Genomic DNA, 17,858 nt, shown 5'->3' on the forward strand with positions numbered 1-17,858 from the left:
AGTTTTCTATGAGTTAAAGTAAAGGAATCATCTGTACTGACCATTGCTACAGGTGGACCTGGCCCTCCGGCGTTTCCAGAGCCACTTCCTGTTACCAGGGGAGGCCCAGAAGATTGAGCGGCTAGTCGAGGTGTTCAGCCAGCGGTACGCACGCTGCAACCCGGATGTTGTGGCCAAGCTGGCCAGTCCCGATACTCTCTTTGTCCTGGCTTTCTCAGTGGTGCTACTGAACACTGACTTGCACACGCCCTCGGTGAAAGCCGACAAGCGAATGAAGCTGGAAGACTACGTCCGTAACCTGCGAGGGGTGGATGAAGGCCGGGACCTGGACCGGGACATGCTGACGGGCATCTATGAGCGCATCAAGGTGCACCCATTCCGGCCTGGTTCTGATCATGTCAGCCAGGTGCTCAAAGTGCAGCAATCCATTGTTGGAAAGCGACCGGTAGGTTGTTCCTTCATAGCGGTTTCCAAGCTCTCCTTTGTGCTCTGGGTATGCTTGAGTACTTTCTTTCTTTGGGGACTGATGTGCCACACCAGTTAGTGACAAGCTAAAACTTGTCATCATCCATAGCCTACTAAGTTGGACTTGAAATGTTTTATCTGGCAGAAAAAATGTACAGGTCCCATGCACTATGGGAATTTATGCCATGGGAAGCATTTTGCAGGTAGCTTGCTGTCTAGCTTTGTTTTGTTGTTCGACCAACATGATAGTGTAATGCAAACAGTTGGGTGTGATGACAGTAACAAGGCAATGACTGTAATGGCACAGCAACTGATTCATTGCACTCCGGCAAAGAAACGTTACAGCCTGTTCATTTATAGCCAAGGCTCATCTCGAAGGCAACACTATGCAACAACACATTGAATCGTAAAGATTAACTGCCACAAGGGATGGTCTGTGGTAAGTGGCCAATCCCGAAGGGGATGCAATGTCACGCAGTGTCTCAAAAGTGTTAGCTGCCACAAGAGAAGAATGGAGGAAATGCGTGCTCTTGCTTTCTTAAGTAACTTGTTGCTGTGCGATGTGATGCGCATGAAGGATAGTCGTAACATTGACGGTTATTCTCAGGTCCTATTCCTGCGTTTGTGGCCTAATGGAAACTGCCACGTACACATGTGCTCTTGCATTTTTAGGCAAATTGTTCCTATGCTGTGTGATGGACACTTCAGTCATCTCAAAGTTGTTGTCATTTGCATTAGAAAGCTATGCATGCATCTCCTGCTTGGAGACCATATTTCAATCCCACTATAAGGTACTTTTTTGAGGCCAGATATGAGGTGCGACAGGAACAACCTGCCTACTAGAAAGTGCCTGATATGAAGCAAGCAATGATTAATATTAAAGGCTCCCTCACCAGGTCCCATTGCAAATTTTTGTTATACACTGGAAACTGTAGAATGTATATTTTATCAAATCTGTTCATTATTGGAGCAGATAAAAGAAATGAACTGTCCTGTTATCAGGCCACCAGAATTGGAGTATCGGTGCCAATAGGAGACGCTTCCTCTCTCTGCCTCTAGCAGTATTTCCAAGCATTGTTCCTTCCCTGTCTTCTCCTGTATTGGAGCCAAGCGATGTACCACGGTGTAAGCCCCGTCTCCTTCCTTGCGGCATTGCACCATCCTCATTGGATGATTAGTCATTGTCTATCGAAACATGCACTGCGAAGAGGAATGTGTGCGTGTGACCGTGGCTCTAAGGCTGAGAGCGCTGCCTCGAGAGTGAAGGAGCATGGCTTTTGCGCAGCGAGCAGTGCCGTAATACTTACTTTGTAGACATAGTTGTCAGTGCGTCATGTATACGCTAAGCTTGTTTATTAAAAATGGCCAAACCTGATGAAGAGCCCTTTAAAAGGTGTCATTTGAAAACACTGCTTATTTGGCTTTGCCTATAGTGTGTTCAAAGGTCTTATTTTATTGCTGTTCTCAAAAGTGTCACTTATGGTAGTTAGTTTTGTTGTCTATAGGTGAAAAAAACAGTCGGCACATACCTTGCATTGTTCACCAATCACTCTCTACATATTGAAACATGGAGCTTATTCGGAGTTTAGCTAAGTGGTATAATTGAAGGACTCTGTTCATTTGCAGTGTAACTTTCAAGGGTGACACATTTGTCAGCTATAGCATTGTCGGTTGGAGCCAGACATGTGCTACATGGTGTTTCATGGTTTGTGGACAGAGGGCAGGCACACATTCTGCCGTGTCCCTTTTGTTATTGGTTGGTTGGGGTTTTGTTTGTTTGTGTGGACACATGCATATGTATGTGAGGGAGAGAGAAATTGTGTGAAGAAGTGAAAATTGTCTGGGGTTGGAAATTTTGACAAGGATTGCATTTAGGTTGTGAGGTACTGCTTCAGTTCTTTGCCTATAAATTAGTACAGTCATTGTGCCCTCAAGTGTACATTTGAAAATTCATTGTATGGCAGACATTAAAAACAAAAAAGAAACTTCTGCTAGTTCATTACCTCAAGATTCTGCACCAGAATTTAGATGGTATAGTCTTCAAGTGCCTTTTGCTTTAACACTTTTCTTCTCTCCCTCAAAATGAAGAAAACCAATGAACAGAAGGGGACCACAGAGTCACTGACTGCATATGTATGCAGTAACGGAAATTTCACAATGCTTTTTTTTCTGTAAACTAGCATCTTAAGCGTAGCACATTCTCTTGGAAGAGAAAAGCTCAGAACACAGCCTCTTGATGCATGTATTCGCGTACAAAACACCTCTCATATATAAGCTGTCATATTGTCTTCATGTCCAACAGTTCTAGCTGTGATTCATCTGATGCATGCTTTGTGTGCAGAACTTGGCTCTTGCCCATCGTCGTCTGGTGTGCTACTGTCGTCTCTACGAGGTCTATGATGTTCACAAGAAAGAGCGCCCCGGTGTTCATCAGCGCGAAGTTTTTCTCTTCAATGACCTTCTGCTGGTGAGTTTGGCTGGCATGCACTTTGAGATTTTCAGTGATATATCCTGTTCAAAAAAAAAAGTTAGCAGTCATATGTAAATTGAGGTTTTTCACCAAATACTATTAATTCTAGAGTGTGATAGAGATGAAAAGATTATTATTATTGATTGCTGCATATTTGTGGCTGTATAAAGAGGCTCGGTAACCACTGGTTGCCTCATTAATTAAAGTTGACTGCTTATCTTTATTTTATCAGACATGTTGAGGTTGTGTAATTGAACCTAGTGCTAAGTCGTGGTACACTAAGTCGACATGCTCGGTGTAACTACTAGGTACAAGCTCTTGGCATGTTTACTAGGTGAACCTACTAGATGTGCCAAAGCTAGTTCTTGTTTTAAGAGCCTCTGCTGCACTGTTTTCAACAATGGTTTTAGCTTAAACATTAATCGAGGTAAAATGAGACATCCACCCAATCGTAGCAATTGCTACAAGGGAAACCCATACAGGTTCCTCGAAAAAAAAGCGTCGCAGTTGAAGAAAAATTTGACCTGGTCCAGGACTGGAAAGGAAAATTATCCATTTTCTTGACTCATTTTCCTTACCTTATCTTGAAAGCGATCTGCGATGGAGACAACAGCCTGCGCCTCTAGGCACGCCGCACTGTGTTCTCGTCACTTAGTTAGTGTCGAAGCAAGAGGCCGCACTGAGGTCAATTTCCTTGCTCCTGCTATCACGCTTCTTCACTCCAGCGTTTAAAGAGTTGCCGCGATCATTGATTGAGACGTGTTCATGCTTGTCTGTGCGTGACACCATGCTTGTTAATTTAGTTAGTAATCGAATGTTTAAAAGCTAATACGGCTTAAAATACTATTACCCTTACTTTTCGTATAGCTGTCTACTAAATTGCTATCATAATCGATACTTTGAATTTCATGCGAAACTGTGACTTTTTTTATTTATTGCAACTTTAGTGCATTCGGAGTAAATCTTTGTTTTTCCAAATGAGAGAAAGTTGTATTTCTGTATGAAAGAATGAGGTGCGCGGTACTGCAAAGGACTTTTCTTTCTATAGGTCACGGCAAACAGGTGCGCGTTACAATCGAGGGTGGTTTTTTTTCCCCCTTTTTCTGGTCAGTTACAATCGAGGGCACGTTAGAATTGAGTAAATACGGTATCAACCCTTCAAAGGACAATGACGTAAACATACTGCGCCGCGAACAAGTCCAAAAATGGTCAATGCCGTATATTTACGGCATCTTCTGTACGCTTAAAAAGCACGCCAATTTCCTAACTTTTTCTTTTCTGTCATGTGCTGCCACTATGTGGGAATACAGGGAATTTTTTTCGCATGCCTCCCTCTCTCGGTTTTTGTTGCATGGTTTGTTTCAGAGCTAGTTTGCTCCCGCGTGTCTATGTTAGCGCATTGGCGCGCACATGGGCGGCTGACGGTTTGGGTTTTGTTCCGCGGGCAGTTTCGGCATCTTGCGCTTGCAAAACTGATGGCTTTCTCCTTAGTAATCGCTCAAAGTGTGGCCGCCTGTCTCTCGCTCATTTAGTGCTCACAGGGGTGCGCATAGGAAGAATACTGCCGTGCATGCGTTTCCATTGTCTTTTTTTGGGGGGGGACACTCGGCGAAAACTAATCGCATCTGGTTGGTGATAATACGACGATTAGCGGATGTTTGTCATACGTTTTGCTTTTTGACGGGCACACAACCACACAGTTTTCTTGAGTGCGCGCACCTAAACAGTTCTATTACGCTATGGATGCACATATTAGTGTAAGAGAAGGAACATTAGAGTTTTGCGAAGTATTCTCGTGTGCGCATTTTCAAAGCCTTGAACTATGTATATAACAATGCATCAAATATGAACTCTTATAAGTTTATTTGCTTTTTTATTGTTCTTATTCGTGAATGAAGAGTACATATATACCGACTGAAAATATTTTTTTCTTACTCTACGGTCACCCTAGAAAAATTACAGTAAATTTTTTTCGAAATAAGTCCCTAAGAAGAATTGGAATCTGCAGTAAAAAATCGACCCTGGGCGGTTGCATATGGCGAGAAAAATCGACCCTCAAAGGGTTAAAATACTAACCGTAACATTTAACATGACTGACGCAAGATCAGTGACAGAGTACAAGCACTAGACTGTACTAGGATAAATGCTTGTAGAGTTTGTCTCACCAACTTTGTTGCGCCCATAATGTTAACGTTCAGTATTTTAGTTATTTTCAAATTACAGCAGACATACAGTTCAAGCAGGAAAGCGCCCAAGAAGAAGTTCTGACCTTTCATCTAGGGTTTTAAGCGTGTAACAAGTGCACATACTGTAATAGTATGTGATTTTATTTCTCGAGCACTGCTTTTAGGCTGTCCTTGTGCAGCCGTAAAAGCATTGCAAACACGATGCTAATTGAAGCTTGGAACCATGTACATTTGAACCTCAATATAACGAAGGTTAAGGGTAGCCGAAATTACTTCGTGTTATTGATTACTTCATTATACTGGCTGTTGCCCTTTACTGCAGTATATGCCCAATGGTATGCGCAGCTTTAAACATGCAAAGAAGGCTACGGCTCTGCAGCGTGCTGAACTGATACATGGCCGCCTGTGCAGTGGAATTTCAATAAAACGACAGTAAAAGAATCTCCGGCATGTGCAACAAGCAACTTTTTAGCACCAGACATGAAAGCCGTTATGATAGCTTCCTTGTGTTCCAACGTGATTGTCTTTCACTTCCACATTCCAGTTGGCTCACTCCTATTGCCATGAAACTGGCGAAACAGCGGCGCAATCGAAGGGAACAGCTAACACGTTATGATACAAACGAAGTCCGTCGTGTTCGAGCAGCACATGGCGCACAACACAGTGCGCTGACTATGTATGCAGCTGTGGTGGTATTCCTGGGCAACCTCCATGACTTTCGGAGATAGTTTCACTTTCACAGAATTTTACAAACCCGTTAAAGTATGTGGCCGACAGAGCTTGGCACAACTGCAGAAATGTGGACGTACACGCAGGCACATTTGGCCCTTGAAAGCGAAACTATCTGATCCGCCACTTTCTCGGAGCCCTGCGGCTCGTAAGCACGCCAACTTGGCTTGGCCGGCTTATGCCGGTGTCACACAGTTTCGGTGGTCACGCCTAGCTGCATCAGTACAGTGCAATGCACCGCAGTGAGAGACAGAAGTGGAGGCACTAGTTTTTAGCACGCCGCATGCAAGCGTCATCTATATGTGGCACAGCGCAACTCGGCGTGGCCTTTTAGATGGCAATCTCAAAGGATGCGCCTAGCTTCGCCAGCTACGTGCCACAGTGAGAGAGTTGTGATAAGAAAACTGCTGCTTGTGTGTGGCTGCCGTGTGCATGGCTATATGCGGTGGTAATGGTGCATTCGACGCTGGAATTTTTAACTGCCACGCTGAATGAATGCATAACCTGGCGGAAAGCGATATGCTCAGTGCGCAACAGTCGGTATTTTTGGTTTCGGAGACGAATCTAGTTTGTTATATCCATTGGCAGAACAATTTGACTGTGTTCTGTGATTCTAGGATGGCAGTGCGAAATTACACCAGAGCAAAGGTGTGTAGTGAAGCCGCGCGTGTGTTGCGTGCGGTCGATCTCGCGAGTGAAAATCTGTGTGTAGTGATAAAGTGGTTTCCGGCCCACATGGGCAGTGATGTGTCGGATCGCGGCAATGCAAACTACGAGATGGCGGACGTGGCGGTGCGAGGACTAACCAACCATGCCGCTGATACTGCGGTCGACCCGTCGTGGTGGTGGGAAACGAAAGACAAAATGACTTCCTACAACGAGATTGTGAAGTGGTACAGACTAGAGCAAAGGACTATGCCGCCACCTCATCCGGGCTTGACCCGTAAGGAAGGGGCTCTATATCGACAACTTCAAACGGGGTCGTTATTCACCCCGGTGCTGATGAGGCATCTGTGTCCAAGTGTTTATATAAGTGACCTGTGTTGTGTGTGCCAAAAGGAAAGAGCCACTGCTGCTCACATCCTTTGGGACTGTGCTAAAAATCTGCACGAAGCTGCAACGATAGCAACGATCCCGCCGCGGCTCGAGGCCGCAACAAGGTGCTGTGATTAGGATGTCCAAGCCCAGGCCGTCCGGCAGATCTTGGCGGCCCTCGAAAGGCAACGACCGAGCGAAACCGGAGGGAGGCTGCCACCCCAAAAGAGGGGCAGGCGTGGTCGACCAAAGGAAATAGTGCGGCCGCGGCCAAAGTAGAGGCGCCACACGCTGCGAAGACGTCATGGCCGCGTCACGGTGACGCCTCCCTAACAGGGGAAGGCTAACCGTTCTGCAGGCATCCATAACAAAGTTTCTTTGCTCACTCACTCACTTCGTTAAAACAAGGTTTTAAATACATGGACCTCTGTGGCGATTTAAAGCATTGCAATGCAATTAAAGCAATTGTATTTACTTCGTTATATCCCATTTCGTTATAATGAGGTTCAAGTGTACTATACTATACTATCACTCTGGGTAACCTGGAAATGCAATGTGGCTGCTGTTTGGGTTACCTTAAGATTGGGTACCCCTATTTTAAAACTCCCCCACATCATGATGTTTAGAGGTTTTTTATATGTCAATGTCTAATGTCATTAACTGCCATGCTGGTATGCTTAAGATATTCTGGACATTTCCATCTATTTAAACTTTAACCTTTATGCTACTGTTTGAATCTAAAAACAATTTTCAACAAAATTGTGTTGATTTTTGCTCCAACTTAGCCCTGAGCCAGAGCACACTACAGCAGGGGGAATGTGCTACAGTATGTGCTCTTTATACCTGTACAAACACTTAGGCCAACTTTAACATATACCGTATTTACTCGCATAATGATTGCACTCGCGTGATGATCGCACACTGAATTTTGTCGTCAAAGTTTGATTTTTAAAATTTCCCGTATAGTGATCGCACCCCGAACTTGCTGCAGCGATATGTCGTGTGCCAAGTCTAGCTAATGATTATCGCGCTTACCATCTGTCGAATGCTACGCGAATGACTCAAGACAAACCAAGCAGTGTGCATGCATCAAACATTCTTAAGTAGATGTGCAATTTCATTACCGTATTTACTCGCGTAATGATCGCACTCGCGTAATGATCGCACCCCTAAATTTTGTCGTCAATATTCAATTTTTTTTTTTTATTTCCTGCGTAATGATCGCACCCCGAACTTGCCGCATCGCTATGTCGTGTGCTAAGTCTAGCTAATAATGATCGCGCTTACCATCTGTCGAATGCTATGCGAACGGCTCTTCAAGACAAGCCAACTGGCCTGCACGCACCAAACATTCTTAAGTAGATGCCTCATTTCATTACTGTCATCACTTTCCGCACTTCCATGACAAAATGAGGTACAACCAAACTTGCCTTTATTATGGGTTGGCTTTACAATGGTTGATGTCAACAAAAACAATAAAGGCACCTTTCAAGTCCTCATCTGCACTCGTGGGCACGCAACAAATCGCAAGCGGCAATGATAGTAGCCATGTTTAGACTGATACACGTTAGAAGTGTACCCTATTCATACGCCGACGCTTGTAACACAGCTAAGATATTCGCTCACCCTTAGTGGAAACGTGCCGCATTAGGATAGTAGTGAAAACAGATGCCGCAGTTTCCGAGCATGCCGGCCATGTGTTTCTATGTCACTGGCAGCTAAGCGCGCCAATCTGTTTCTGTCCCCTCAAAGTGGACATGGCTAAGGCATTGCTGCAAACTTGCTGATATTAACAATTAATTCATTACTGATACGGAAGAAACTGTTTCAATGCATGTAATATACTCACGAGAAGAAAAAAAAATCGCGTTTGGCAATTTTTGGCAGCTGGCAAAAATGGCAGCTTGCTCCGCTGGCTGCCATTTTTGTTTTGGTGTCCCGCACTACATACAGCGGCAGCTACCTATTTGTTGACCTGTTGTCATCCCGCAGCAAACGTGGGATGAAAAAATTTATTTTCGTGGGAAATTCAACCTGCGTAATGAATCGCACCCCTGAATGTGTGTCAATTTTTCTGACAAAAAAGTGCGATCATTATGCGAGTAAATACGGTAAATAAGTTTTGCTGCTACATGCAAGTTTGAATATGTGGAGAAAATATGTTCATTATCATTGGTGCTACAGAAAGGAATAGGCTTGATTTTTTCCACTGACACATAGGACATGTCCTTTAGAGCCTCCAGATTCTCCTTGCTTGTCACCATGAAGACACAGTGAGAACTAAAGAGTATAGTGTCTGGACAGCTTGCTCTGGAGATTCTCACTCTTTTATCTACCAAGCACGAAGTGCAGTTCTTAAAGAAGAACACATTCAAACTTGTTGCGCTTCATCCTACTACGATGCTATTTCTCAGAAAGACATCTTTTCTGTGCACTTCCTGCTGCGAGCTGACCATAACAAGTTCCGAAATTTGGCACTTCTGGTGGTTATGAATGTTTGTGCACCAACCTTGTAATGTAGGAATTGGCGGAACTTATCTATCGTCAGTATCTGTAAATAACTCCCAAGATTGCTTCAAAATTATCTGACCATAGGAAATGAAAGCCTTACACATTTTCTTCAGTGTGTGATTCAGCTTTTCGTAAGTTTAGTTTTGTTTTCCCACTGACCATCTATATGTATAGCTTGAGGTGTGTGTGTGGCAGACAGGGTCATGTAAAAAAGCCAGGTGTGTGACGAGACTTCTCCTCTGCCCAGGTGACTAAAATATTCAGCAAGAAGAAAAACAGTGTCCAGTATGCCTTCCGACAGTCACTGCCCCTGTGCGGCATGAACGTGGCCCTTTTCGAGGCACCCTGTGAGTACAACTTTCAGCGTGACCTTGTGCAGTTGGCACCTCCCATTTCACCTGTGTACGTGGTGTGGACTAATGAGAGCAGCATTCTGGGCAAGTTGGTAAGCCATCGCTCAAGTAATATTGTGGGAAAAAACAAAACAAATAAAACGACACAGTGTGTCTTCTCTTACAACCGTGTCGTCTTTCTTTATATTTTTTTTCCCCCGCAATATTACTTGAGTGTTGTGGACCCTCAGTGGCAAGGCGCTGCTCCAAGACGCGTAGTAAGGCTTCAGTGTTTTGTTAGCTGCGCTTAACCCCTTTGCCTGCAGATTACCCTCATGGGATCAGCCTGACCCAGCGAGTGGACGACAGGGCATTGATGACCCTGAATGCTCGGAATGAGCATGACCGGTGCAAGTTTGTTGACGACCTGAGGGAGTCCATTCTTGAGGCAAGCAGGCTTGTTTTCAGCGATTTCGCAGATGTGGTCGTAGGGCTCTGCATACCTCCTGATCCCAGGTTATCAGTTGCATGTGTGTCTGTTGCTTGTTGAACATCAGCTCTGCACACGTGCTCTCTAATGAGTGCCAAGTGTCCACAAATATCCGCAGTTTGCAGGGAACATAGTGCTTAGCGATTGAAATGATACTCAAACAGCATGGCGGCCGCCACTTTTTGCACCACCGGTGATCAGTGGCATAGCTGGAAATTTCGTTCAGGGGGGGCTCGCATAGCAGCTCGGACTCCTCCTTATTGAATTCGTCGAGATATCAAATACGTGAATAACTGCATTGCCATTGTCAAAGATGCTGCAAAGCAAACTAGTTCTTAAACGCTATGCACTGTCAAGACAAGTAAAATATGTATTTTTTTTTATATATGAAAGAATATACTCGTATATTCCAAAAATTGTGCCCGAAATAACTGGTATCAATGCTTCCATGTTTTTTGTCTATTTAATAACTGAAGAAAATATCACACAAGCTTATGAAATATATCAGTTCGAAACCAGCAAAGCAGTGCATGCTGCTGATATGAAAAATGTAAAAGCCATGAAATGAACAAGTTGAGGACAAATATTTTAATGAATCTTAGTCATTCAAGAACAGTTTTTACATTTTTATACATATGCAATGGCCAGGAAAAAAATCTCCATGATGCTGTCCTTTGTTCCAACGTATTGGGCAGGAGAAGCTGTCACTGGTCGTGTATTGTGAGTAATTGCACAGAAATTATAGTCTCAACAGAGAGAATATATAAAAAGCAGAAGTTCTGCATCATATATGAGGGCAAGGCAAATGAAAGTGAGCTAAAGTGAATATATGACAAACGGTGTACTTTATTTAAAAGTAGCCTTCATGAGCATTTAGACATTTGTCCCACTGAATAATGAGCTGTGTGATTCTCGTCTTATAAAGCTCCTTGGGTTGCTGCTTCAAAGTCTGTAACTGACTCTTTCGCGTCATTGTCTGACACAAATCTGGTTCCCTTGAGCTGTTTTTTTTTCCTGAATGCTCCAAAATGTGGAAGTCGCAAGACGACAGATCTGGGCTGTATGGCGGATGTTGCAGCGTTTCCCATTTGAACTTCACCAGTTTTGAGTTCATCACATCAACGTCGTGGCAACGGACATTGTCGTAGAGCAAGATGTCCACATTCCTCAATTTTCCATATCGTTTGTTCTTGCTTGCGACACGCAGCCGAACCAGTGTTTCACCATACCAGAAACAATTGATAGTCTCTCCAGGTTTAGCAAGTTCGATCAGTAATGGCCCCTGACGATCTAAAAAAAAAAAAAGTCAAGAACACCTGTTCTGTGAAAATGATGGCCTTTGCTTTCTTTGGGGGTGGTGAATTCGAATGTTTCCACTGTAAGCTGTTTCAGGCTCGTAGTAGTGGCACCATGATTCGTCCCCAGTCACAATTACAGACAAGAAGTCGTCACACTCATTGTGATACCAGATCAGATGAGTCAAGGCAGCGCCGAACCCTTCAGTCTTCTTCAAAATGTTAGGCATCCATTGCACACAAGAGCCGTAAACCGAGATATCCATGAATTATGGTGTGACCCGCACTGTGACTGATGTTCACATGCCTTGCCAATTCATCTATGCTTATCCTTCGTTCTTGTCTAATCCGTCTTTGCTATTGAGTTGGGGGTGATGGCACGATGGCTTTGGCCCGTTCTTGGATCGTCTTTGCTACTTTCACGTCCTTCTTTGAACCGTTTCCTCCAATGCTGCACAGTGGCCAATGAAATGCAATGTTCAATGTACACGGCAGCCACATGGCGACTAATTTTGGGAAACACCTTCATCTGTCAAAAACATCATGACACCATGCTGTTCAAGTTTTTGAGCGTCCATTATGTCACGTAACCATGTTCAACCCAGTGTAGGAGAGCAGTAAAGAACATTTATCCTCACACCTATGTGTTACTTTTGTAAGTGAGAGATGCCTGTGTGCTACATGCATGCCTCATAGATAACCAACCGAACTGTTATTGCGTGGGATGGGTTGGCTCACTTTCATTTGACTTGCCTTAGTACATTAGAAATGCGAAGATACAATGGAATATACAAATGACTATCCAGATGATGACTATCCGGATGCCTAATAATTCAGACGGCTTCGCGGCACCACCATGTACCCCACAGATCCAATGTATTAGAGCATCTCTAATTTTGGATGCAAGAACCCTTTGCTGTCCAATTTTCCAGACTTCTTGCCGTAACCGTAGATCCGAAATTTTTTTCGAATAAATTTTTTTTGCTATGTATTCTACTAACCCGTTCCTTCTGTTTTCTTTTTGAATAAAACAGATACTACAAAATTTATGAAGTCTTTCTTTATTTTTTAACATGCCTACTAGAGTGACACCATCGGGCGACATGGTGTCAGCCCATCTTGACATAAAACAAAGTTCTGTGTCACTCAGGAAATTTTGCAAAGGCACTTGGGGAAAACCAGGAAAACTCAGGGAATTTGGAAATGTCAACTTCGTAGACACCCTGCCAATTGAAACTAAGTAAGGAGGAGAAGGTTGAGAGAACATCTCTCGCACAGTGTTTGGGTTCATGGCATGTTGCACACTGATTCACAGTTGCACAAGTTCACAACTCTCCATGATTCCCACTCTCTGCACCCTTTTTCATTTATGAATGTGAAGTTGCAGATTAACGTGATCTTTTTATGAAATTGGGGCATCTGGAACTGCTATTGGGTAGGTCTTGGATTTGACCATCGCATTGGTAGTTTATAAGTGTTAGGTAATGTTAAAGTATAAGCAACATGACTCCTAACAAGGCAATGAGACGACAGAACTGAACATTTCATCTTGTGTAAAATCCGCCGTAGTGGCATAGTGGCCACCACGGCGTTGCCAAGTCCTAAGGTGCGGGATTAAATTCCAGCTGTGGTGGCCGCACTTCGATGGGGGTGAAATGCAAGAACACCTGTGCATAGAATGCACATTAAAGAACCCCCTGTAGTTAAAATTTGTCTAAAGTACCGTTACGGCGTGCCTCATAACCAAATCGCGGTTTTGGCATGTAAAACCCCAGGCTTTCATTTAAAATTTTTAATAACCCTATAAAACATTAATTGTTCTAACCTTTGTCACCAGTGTATGCCTTCTTTATTTATTGTATTAGCATGGCGCTCTTTGGCCACACCTGGCCCTTGCGCCATTAAACACCAACCATCATCATAATTCTTTATTTATCATGTATTTCCCCAACGAAACTGGATTCTGTCATATTCTAAATTTAATTTTAAAAATCTAGGAAACACTGCCTGCCTTGATTCTTTGCTAAGGTGCCAGTCACAAGTAAAGACATTCTAGTGGATATGATACGAGGAGGCCCACTTGGCCACCATTGCTGTGCACAGATGGATGAGATGGAGAGCCTGCGCATTGAAGGGGAACTGGAGAAGCAGCAGGCATTGCGCAGCCCCTGGGACCAGCGGGACTCTGGGCTCGCCGACATGGAGGCCACGGGGGAGGGAAATGGAGGCGGCAGCACTTTACTGGCCCAGAGCCCATGCCTCAAGCGTTCAGCCCTCTCCAACTCCCTACTTGACTTGCACGACCAGCGTGAGTATGGCATGTGCACTTTGTCATGAATTCAAAACAGCACTCGAAGGAGGAGGCATTCTCATCAGTAGCTATATATTCACAGCATGTGGCACACACAAAAAAGAAAAGGAACTGTAAAAATAGTTGCTTTACCTTATTAGAGATAAGAAATAGCCAAGCCACTGTTTTTCTTCGTTCTTCCTGACCGCCTGTTGTGGTATTAGGCACAGTTGTACGTCCTGGTTTACAACATGCTTTGTCTAGCAGTGAATTTATGAGTTTGGTAAATAACCACAGCAATAATGCATCAATCTCAAAATTACATCAGGGATTCTGTACTCTAACAGTTTTGCAACAGCTCAGGTATGAGCAATGCTCTCATGCAATTCATGTTGCGCTTCCACCCCTGTATTTTACTGTGTCTTGCATCATGTGGCCGACAGTCACGTGGCCATGGTGAGTTTCTTATATGTGATTCTGTCAAGTTTTCACTGGTGCCAGGCTCTTCGCTAGTGTCTCCAATTGTGGTTTAAACCTTGCAGAGACAGCGGCACGCCCAGTTCGTCGAGGCAGCGCGGGTTCTCTGGACAGTGGCATGGTGAGCTGGCAGCAGACAGAGCGGCTGGCAACGGGCCCCGCCTCCAGTCCGTCTCCTTCCAGTCCTCGGCGGCCAGTTCGGTGAGCCGGGAGTCGTCACCCCACACGGTCCAGCATCCGGATGGTGCAGCAGCAGCAGCAGCCACCAGCCTGGGCGACGGGACCCGGCACGGCTTCCTGGGGAACCTGTTTGGCAAGCGTGGTCGCCACATGGCAGTTACCACCACCACCACTACACCCCAAGCGGCAGCTGTGGTGACCTCAGAAGTGCCAGCAACGACAGAACCACCAGGATAGGTGGTGGGTTACACACCTGCCCGCCTTAACCCCCAGTGTATATACGCGATAGGCCATTTTATTTTGCAAATTGACTCTCAATCTGCCTCTCCTTTATGTACAGCAGAAGATTCGCATTTTAATATATATATATATATCACACACCCTTCCCTGCTCCCTTGCCCCTTTTGTATGAGAACTTTCCTGCTCTTATAGCATACCTTCCCCTCCCCACCCCAACCTCACAATAAAGGCCCCACTCCTCTTGCTCAGTCTGCACAAGCGTGGTGCAGGTGGCCTGCTTTGGGTGTTGCCAGTGTGGCCCTGTGGCCACAGTCATGGCCTGTCCATCAAAGGAGAGAGCAGACAGCCGAATGGTGCCTATGTCATAGTGGCACCCATGGCCTTGTGCAGAGGAGCTTTCTTCCGCCACCGCGTTTATTGTGTTGGTGCCATCATGATGGCACCTGTGCCTGTTGAGAGGCTGTATGCTGGTGCTGTAACTGTGCATGTCAGCATGTGTACATAAAAGAAGAAAAACAAAGTGTGTACTATGCAGCAGAGTGCAAGTCTCCCTTGTGGTATAATTGAAAGCTGCACATTTTCCCTGAGCACAGAAGCAGTCGAACAAATTGTGTGGACTGTCCACAGTATTAAGACCACATTGCATGCTTCTAGGAAGTGGCACATTTGTGAATGTTAGTGGCACAAATCTGGCACACACGAATTTGCTTATTCTGTTATTCTATAAAGAAATCTGCTTAGAGGGCTTTACTGGCGTTCATAAAGCGCCGAGAAATTGAACTGCTGAGCTTGTATACGAAAGGGTGGGTGAACATACTTCGTGCAGTTTGCCACTTTCTTCTAGATATCTCGAACATTCTTATTAACTTGTGTGATGCTGGAAACTTGCCTTCTTGGCATACACCAAAATACGTTTAATGTGCTGCTACATGCAAGAAGTTGTCTAGTGAGTGTTCAGAATATTTTAAACGTGCAAGTATTGATACTTCATCCTAACGTATGCTACGAAGAGTATGTGAATACCGTGTGACAATATTGTATATGGAGTCTGCAGGATTTGCTTCCAGTCAGTGCATGCAAACAGCCCATTTTGGGCTAAATGTTTGTAAATGTTTCACATCTTGATATGTGTGCACATAAAGAAGCTCACCAATGCATATTTCGATGTGATGATTACACCTCTGCATGCCTCAACTTATGTACAACAAGAATCACTTTTTATTTGAAGTCCAAGAAATTCATTTGAAGTTAAGTTAGACTACAGTTAAACCTCTATATTATGAAGTTGGTAAAATTGGCAATTCGCTTTGTTATAACAAAATTTCATTCTATTGAAATTGGACCTTATGTGCAAATAAGTACAGTTGCCAATTGATTTTTCTCACACGAAAAGGGGCTGCAGAATTTTCTGAAATATTGGGCAATAGAAAAAACCAAATTTAAATGAGAAAGCAATTCATTTTGATAAATTTGGGAGTCAGCGACGAATTATACAGTTTCATGCCACGCACGTCGATGATATCTTCTCGGTGGTACGAATCAAGCGAAGCCAGCCAGGAGAGTCAGGAGAGGGCCTGACGTCACTCTTTGTGAAGCCGAAAGTTGGCGTTGCTCAAGGTGTTGTTCCGCCTTTCGGGCCAGCTCTCCTCTCTTGTTTACATTTCTCGCGAAACCACGCCGCGCTGCGCGCAACCGTGCTGCTCGGACGCGCGCGCTCCGCAGCAATACTAAACAATCGTTAGCACGTTAGTATGATTCCGCCATAGAGGGCAAAATTTCCCACGGATATTCCTTCGTCCGTTGCCATTGCCGTGGCGCGGTACATTGCGTACAGCGTTGCATGCGCGTTAATTTCACGAACTTTAGTTCCTCCTGCCCCACCTGGCCACAGCAACATCCGGTAGAGCACGGTCCAGATAACGCAGCGCAACAAAACAGGGAGACCAACGCAAACCTGCCCGCACGGCGCCTTTGCCACGCTACGAAACCGAAGGCGCAACACATGTGAACACACAGAACCATAACAAAGCCGCCATTGTGGCCCGAAAGGCGTGGCCACTACAGCAAAGAAAAAAAACAAAACAGAGAACCTACTACGTCATTTCTTCCACACTTTTCTCCTAGCGTGCGGAGGGGGTAGGGCCTCTCCTCAGTTTCCTTCCTCCATGCTATGGTCCCTAGACTGAAACTTCGTAAAGTAGCGACACTCTCCTCCTCGTTTCTCCTCTCTTACGCCCTCCCTTCTCGACCGTGGCGCCGCCTACAATGCTTGAGCGTGGCTGACGACCTTTCGCGGAGTGAATGCACGCACAGCGAAGCGGTGCGCGTTAAGCGTTCGCGTTGGCTTTCTTGCTCAGAGTAACTTCGAGTACAGCACAGAATTTCTATAAGGAGAGTTGTCCAAATTCAGTGACTGCAGCTTTTTTTTTTCTTGTTTTGATAACTATTTTTTAAAAGTATACCTATACGAGCGCTGACGCCGTCCCATGGCGACTCCGAATGTATCGCGTATATACGCTACAATTAGGTACGCAAAATTTGTCAAGCGCTTGTTGCAAATGGTTGTGAACGACACGTTTACGATCGAACGCTAGCATCCCGGCCTCCAACAAGCCCTCAGTAACCTACATAATCCGCGCCGTTTCTTACCAGGTGAATTCGCGGCGCGTATCAGCTATGACGCTCAAAGGCTGGCAGAAGACACGGATGATAGCTGCTCTGAAGGCTCGACAGAATATTGCAAGCTACAATGCCGCCTACGTGCTAATCTTCGTGCATATGCTTGCCAATCTTCTAATCACGCGCAAATGCTCAGGATGGGCGTAATGTTATTATGTTTCTCGTGCCTTAAAGTCGACAGAAATGAAATTAATTTTTTAGCATTCGTTCGCGAAGTGGGAACGCGGTAACAGCGTTTCACTCGGGCTCTAACGAGAGAATATTGAGCTTACGTTGAGTAAATATCTTTACTCTTTCAGGTTAGTTACTGATCACTTAGAAACACCATTTCATCGTGCGCGTCTGTTCACGAAGTGACGCACTTGTCGCGAACCGAGTTGCTCCATCAGTAATTTAGAGGTGCATGCATTGAGCACGGTTGCGCTCACTCTTAAATAACATTTGCGAGATATTACTTTTGTGAGGTTACGACTGAGCGA

General features: G+C 44.7%; 1 protein-coding gene across 4 annotated transcripts in view; it reads left to right on the forward strand.

Moving 5' to 3' along the window:
- The window catches only part of siz (Brefeldin-resistant Arf-GEF family protein schizo), a 43,458-nt gene extending 27,599 nt beyond the window's left edge, over positions 1 to 15,859 (forward strand). For all 4 annotated transcript variants that reach the window (XM_065432343.2, XM_065432344.2, XM_065432342.2 and 1 more), the window contains exons 6-12: positions 53 to 445; positions 2,807 to 2,932; positions 9,644 to 9,743; positions 10,055 to 10,176; positions 13,617 to 13,821; positions 14,346 to 14,401; positions 14,449 to 15,859. In XM_065432343.2, the coding sequence (XP_065288415.1) occupies positions 53 to 445; positions 2,807 to 2,932; positions 9,644 to 9,743; positions 10,055 to 10,176; positions 13,617 to 13,821; positions 14,346 to 14,401; positions 14,449 to 14,697 (1,251 nt within the window). In that variant the 3' untranslated portion in view covers positions 14,698 to 15,859. The remainder of the gene's footprint in view (positions 1 to 52; positions 446 to 2,806; positions 2,933 to 9,643; positions 9,744 to 10,054; positions 10,177 to 13,616; positions 13,822 to 14,345; positions 14,402 to 14,448) is intronic.
- Positions 15,860 to 17,858: the final 1,999 nt, after the last annotated feature.

This window comes from Dermacentor albipictus, chromosome 5, assembly GCF_038994185.2.
Source record: "Dermacentor albipictus isolate Rhodes 1998 colony chromosome 5, USDA_Dalb.pri_finalv2, whole genome shotgun sequence".
Classification (NCBI taxonomy): Eukaryota; Metazoa; Arthropoda; class Arachnida; order Ixodida; family Ixodidae; genus Dermacentor; species Dermacentor albipictus.